This window comes from Theobroma umbraticum, unplaced genomic scaffold, assembly GCF_002168275.2.
Source record: "Theobroma umbraticum cultivar Fairchild unplaced genomic scaffold, ASM216827v3 scaffold_50.0, whole genome shotgun sequence".
Taxonomy (NCBI): domain Eukaryota; kingdom Viridiplantae; phylum Streptophyta; class Magnoliopsida; order Malvales; family Malvaceae; genus Theobroma; species Theobroma umbraticum.
This window is the reverse complement of record NW_018397261.1, coordinates 6,912,037-6,917,575: the sequence shown is the minus strand read 5'-3', so window position 1 is coordinate 6,917,575 and position 5,539 is coordinate 6,912,037. Positions and strand designations below refer to the sequence as shown.

The following is a 5,539-nucleotide window of genomic DNA, read 5'->3' as shown; positions in this document are numbered from 1 at the left end:
TTCAAATTTCAATTTGGCGGTTCGTGGTAGGTCTGGTTGTGACTGGAGCTACTGGTAGGGCGTACGTCACCTGCACTCCCAGGGCTTTGTCTTGCAAGTTGATGCCTGGAACATTGAATGCCAATATCATTGACATTAGTAGTTCTTTGGGGGAGAAAAAAATCCAATTGGATTCAGAATTTGTGATCCAAAGAAAAGGGATTTTTAGATATTTCTCAGGAATTAAACCAATTAAATATAAATCCATAACAAAAAAATAATCGATGTTTGTCATAAGAATATCCTCTAAGAAACTAGTTAGGAAAATCAAGAAAATAACAAGTGTTTCATATCTATACATCTCCCCGGCTTATCTCACGGTTCTTGGAATTATGTATTCATCCATAACATGTCCTTTAGTCCAATTAAGAAGTTGATTGGTTCGGTTTAATCAGGAGACGTAGTTAGGTTACATTGCCAATTTCTTTACTCAAAAATACTAGAATTAAAAAAAAAAGTTGAAAAGCAAAAAAAAAAAAGTTTCGACCACTTTCAATTATGTACCATTGGTGTCAAATTGTTACGACCAAAACATAATAACCAAACATGTTTTCTTTTTATAGTCAAGTCAACATAAAGGGTCACGTTAACCCAAGTTATACGTGTTCTATCATTGTACGACAGATTATATCTCTCAGACTATCCCACGACTGGCGTGTAGTACTACTCTTCCATTATGAAATAAAGCCTTTTATGGATCCGAATCTTCCATATTTTAATGGGTCCTGAGTCGGTCTGTCTTACCGGAAGGGCTAGGCAACGTTTTCTTTCCAGTCTTTGCTGCTGGAATTCTCGGTGAAGTGTTAGAAGACAACACCATGTGATCCCCTTGTCGACAGATGTCTCTCTCATTACTAGTCAGACCCCAGTAACTGCCCCTTCACCGCTCATTCCACATCCCTCACTTAGTACAGGAAACACGTCCCTTGTACCCCTTTCATCTATATATACAAGTAAGAACAAGTCCATCGGCAACACATATTTCCACATTCTCAAGTACTAGTAAAGTTGATTAAGTACGCTTTTCAAGCTTTTTTGAGATCTTCCTCGTCTTCCCTTCCAGAGGCACACATCCATCACAAAAACCATGGCTATCCGCCTCCTTCGTGTTGTTAGTGCTAAGAAAGTTCCCAAGGGCTACTTTGCAGTTTATGTTGGAGAAAACCAGAAGAGGTTTGTGATACCAGTGTCATTCTTGAACCAGCCTTCTTTTCAAGATTTGCTCGGCTTATCAGAAGAAGAGTTCGGATATAATCATCCTACTGGCGGTCTCAGAATTCCCTGCAATGTAGACATGTTTCTTGATGTCACCTCTCGCTTGAACTGATTACGAGAGAATTAACTCTCATCAGCCTATACAATTTGTAGAGCAAACAAACATCACTAATGCCATGTAAACAAGCTTCTTTTCCCATCCTTTTTTCCTTGGGAATCAGTTATAATGCTCCCTAAGTAGATAATTAGAGATGGTGTTACTGTAACCGTTCAATCAAATTGGAAAAGGACAGTATGATACGCACGATTCAATTGAAATTTTCGTTTCTTTTTGGAATTTCCTATGATCCACTTTTCCTTGTTTAATTTTTAATTTAATTGTATGTGATATAACCTTGGTCTCAAATTACTTCATACAACCAATTTACTTTTGCCTATTAATGAGGTTCTCAAAAGGTTAAAAGCCTTCATAATATTCTTTGGATAGAAAAGGGAAATTTTATTGATAGATTTGACGATTAGTTAAGATATTTATAATGACTTGGGATGTTAGGGCCAGCAAGCTATTTTACAAGTAGATGACGTTGCTGATAGCACCTCCAAAGCAGGCCCTAAATCACGTAATTTGGCTCAAGGAAAGAAAATAAAGGGAGAGAGATAGAGCCAAACCACATTTATCAGAAATATCACAAACTAAACTTGCCTAATCTGGCCCTTCTTTCCACATTAATTATCCCATTGATACCAACATGATTCCATTTACATGTATTGATTATACCGTTAATGCTTAATCAACAAATTTAGTACTGTCAACAATAATCTTTTAGATTCTCTAACTCCATATCTGCAACAAATTAATTCGACAAATGACGCTATATATGCAACATCGAGTAGCTTTCATACCATTTTGAGTAAAACTCAGGGGACTACCCACTCCTTGCTTTTCCGCTTCATGTGATTAATTAAATGGTATTCCTTCAACATATACTCGGAATATGGTTGGGTAACAACCCCATTCTGATGACCAAGATCGTTGAACAAGTCAAATAGTTACTCGTAGGTTCAGCTCAGGAATTCACCCCCTGCACTATTGCTGCAACATTGTTAAAGGAAACTCAAAAGGGAAAAAAAATTAAAGTCCATGACATGTAGCTTGAAAATGATTGTTTAATATATATATATATATATTCAGTCATTCTGCACATATAATTAATTGTTTTAGTTGACTGATAGAATGGAATACTATATTTTCTCGTATCTTCGACAATTTTTGCTGGATTTGATCATTCTGAGAACAAAATCACATGCTTGGTGGTTTAATGTTCCCAATAAATCTTTCATCTCTTTGAATTAGGTCCCAGTTCTTATCATCACTTCTCTAGGATATGTCAAGCAGCAACATCACGTGAGCCGATGACTTGTGAAAAAGTTGGCTCAAAAACTTAAAATCTATTTGATATGAGAGGTTCTAATAATACATACAGCCTCAGTGATTGTTGCTAATCAAAAGAAAAAAAAAAAGGAGCAAATCTCTCCAGTTTTCAAAGCAGCAAAAAATAAGGAAACAAAAGAAATTTCAAAATAGCAAAGAATTAGGAAACAGAAAAGAAAATCTTGGTAGATGGTTTCCAATACGCCCCCTCAAGTTGGAGCATGGAGATTTCGAATGCCCAACTTGTGAACCAAAAACGGGAATTGTTGTTTCCCCTATGCCTTGGTGAAAAGATCAGCTAATTGATTGTGAGAGGCAATGTAGTGACAAACAATTAAACCCCGTTGAATGCAATCACGAACAAAATGACAGTCAATTTCAATGTGCTTGGTATGCTCATGGTCGACCGGGTTATTAGCAATATGCATAGCTGCTTGATTGTCACAATAGAGCTGGATAGGTAAAGAAGAAGAAACAGTCAAATCAGAGAGTAACTGGTGCAACCAAATCAACTCACAAGCAGTTGTAGCCATGGACCGGTATTCGGCTTCTACAGAAGAACGAGAAACAGTGATTTGTTTCTTACTCCTCCATGAAATAGGAGAGTTGCCAAGAAAGATAAAATATCCGCTTAGTGAACGTCGAGTGATGGGGCAACTGGCCCAGTCAGAATCACAATATGCTGTAAGAGAAAGATCACTGTCGGAAGATAAAATTATTCCTTGGCCTGGTGCAAGTTTAAGATATCTCAAGATCCGTAGAGCAGCTTGCCAATGCCCTTGACGAGGTTGATGCATGAATTGAGATAAAATATGAACTGAATAGCAAATATCAGGTCTAGTGATTGTCAAATAAATCAATCTCCCAATTAATCGACGATAAGGACCAGAATCATCAAGTAAGTTGCTATCATCTAAAGCTAACTTATGATTTTGTTCAATGGGAAAGTGTACCGGCTTGGAAGCAAGCATACCTGTTTCTTGTAAAATGTCCAACGTATATTTTCGTTGAGACAATGCAATACCGTCACGACAACAAGTGACCTCCAATCCAAGAAAATATTTAAGGTTACCAAGATCTTTGATGGGAAACCAAGTCTTCAAATGGTGCTTGAGAGCTTCTCTATGTGAGATATCATTGGTAGCAATAATGACATCATCCACATAAACAAGAATGGCAGTGAATGAAGTGCCTTTATGATGTAAAAAAAGAGAGTTATCAGCTTTCGATTGAGTAAAACCAAACTGTAGAATGGCAGTAGAGAATTTTGCAAACCATTGTCTGGATGCTTGCTTAAAACCAAACAAAGACTTGTGAAGCCGACAAACACGATCATCACCTATTGGTAAATAACCAGGAGGAGGCTTTATGTACACTTCTTCATTTAAGTCACCATGAATGAATGCATTGTGGGCATCAAGTTGATGAAGAACCCAATGTTTAGTAGCTGCAACTGCTAAAAGAGTGCGCATGGTAGTAAGTTTAGCAACTGGTGCGAAAGTCTCAGTGTAATCTAATCCTTCCACTTGAGAATATCCCTTAGCCACAAGACGTGCCTTGTAACGTTCAATTGTCCCATCAGATTTATACTTAATCTTATATACCCACTTACATCCTATAGCTTTCTTTGCTGGAGGTAAGTTTTGTAGTGTCCATGTCTGATTTTTTTCAAGAGCTTCAAGTTCATGTTGCATTGCTGCCTGCCATTGAGTATCTTTAATAGCCTGTTTATAAGTTGTAGGCTCATCATGTTGAGTGATGGCCGCAAGAAAACAAGTGTGGGAAGGAGTGAATTTAGAGTAGGAAACAAAATGAGATAAGGGGTAAAGAGTACCTGAGGAAGCTGCCTTGGTGTTGGTGTAGGATGGACCTTTATTATTTCCTGGAAGATCAACTTGAAAATCATTGAAACGAGCTTCAAATGTTTTGGTGCGGATTGGGCGAGATAGGTAATTTTGAATTTGTTGTGTTTGATTATTTACAGGTTCTGCAGTCTCGGAAGGTTCAAGTTGAGGTATATTATGGGTGTTGAAAGGTTTAAGTCTATTTTTGGTACTTGAGGCTGAAGGCAGAGAGCTATTTTGGCCATTTTGTATTTCTTGATCCATGCTAGGTAAAGGAATTGGTGTGGCAGTGAAATGTTCTTGGATTGGCACGACTTGCATTTGATCATGGAATGGAAAAATATTTTCATGGAACACAACATCACGAGAGACAAAGATTTGATGAGTTTTCAAATCATACACTTTATATCCCTTTTTACCATAAGGATAACCAACAAAAATACAAGTTGTAACACGCTCAAGGAATTTATCTTTAGACCTGAGAATGACAGATGCATAACAAAGACATCCAAAGACACGAAGATGTAAATAATTTAGTTTTTGAGAAAATAAGACCTCATATGGGCTCTTTCTAGATAAAAGTGGAGTGGGAGCATAGTTAATTAAGTATGTTGCCGTTAAGATACATTCTCCCCAAAATTTAATTGGTAAACCTACTTAGAATCTCAAGGCTCTAGCCACTTCAAGAAGATGCCTATGTTTGCACTCTACTACTCCATTTTGTTGAGGCGTGGAGATACAAGAGAATTGACTAAGAATTCCATTTTGTTGACAGAATTGTTGAAATTGATGATTGGTGAATTCAGTCCTATTGTCACTACGAATTTGTTTCACAGGGCAACTAAATTGTCTGTGTACCATGGTAATGAAAGATGTCAATAAAAAATAAACCTCAGTCTTGGTCTTCATTAAATAAACCCATGTAGTCCTAGTAAGGTCATCAACAATGCTTAAGAAATAATGGGCACCTGATAATGAAGGAGTATGATATGGACCCCAGACATCACAA

General features: G+C 37.2%; 1 protein-coding gene across 1 annotated transcript; it reads left to right on the top strand.

Moving 5' to 3' along the window:
- Positions 1 to 1,032: 1,032 nt before the first annotated feature.
- On the top strand, positions 1,033 to 1,539 carry LOC110417641 (auxin-induced protein 15A-like). The gene has a single exon (XM_021430093.1). The coding sequence runs from the start codon at positions 1,127 to 1,129 to the stop codon at positions 1,364 to 1,366; it is 240 nt and encodes a 79-aa protein (XP_021285768.1). The 5' UTR covers positions 1,033 to 1,126; the 3' UTR covers positions 1,367 to 1,539.
- The last annotated feature ends 4,000 nt before the right edge of the window (positions 1,540 to 5,539 follow it).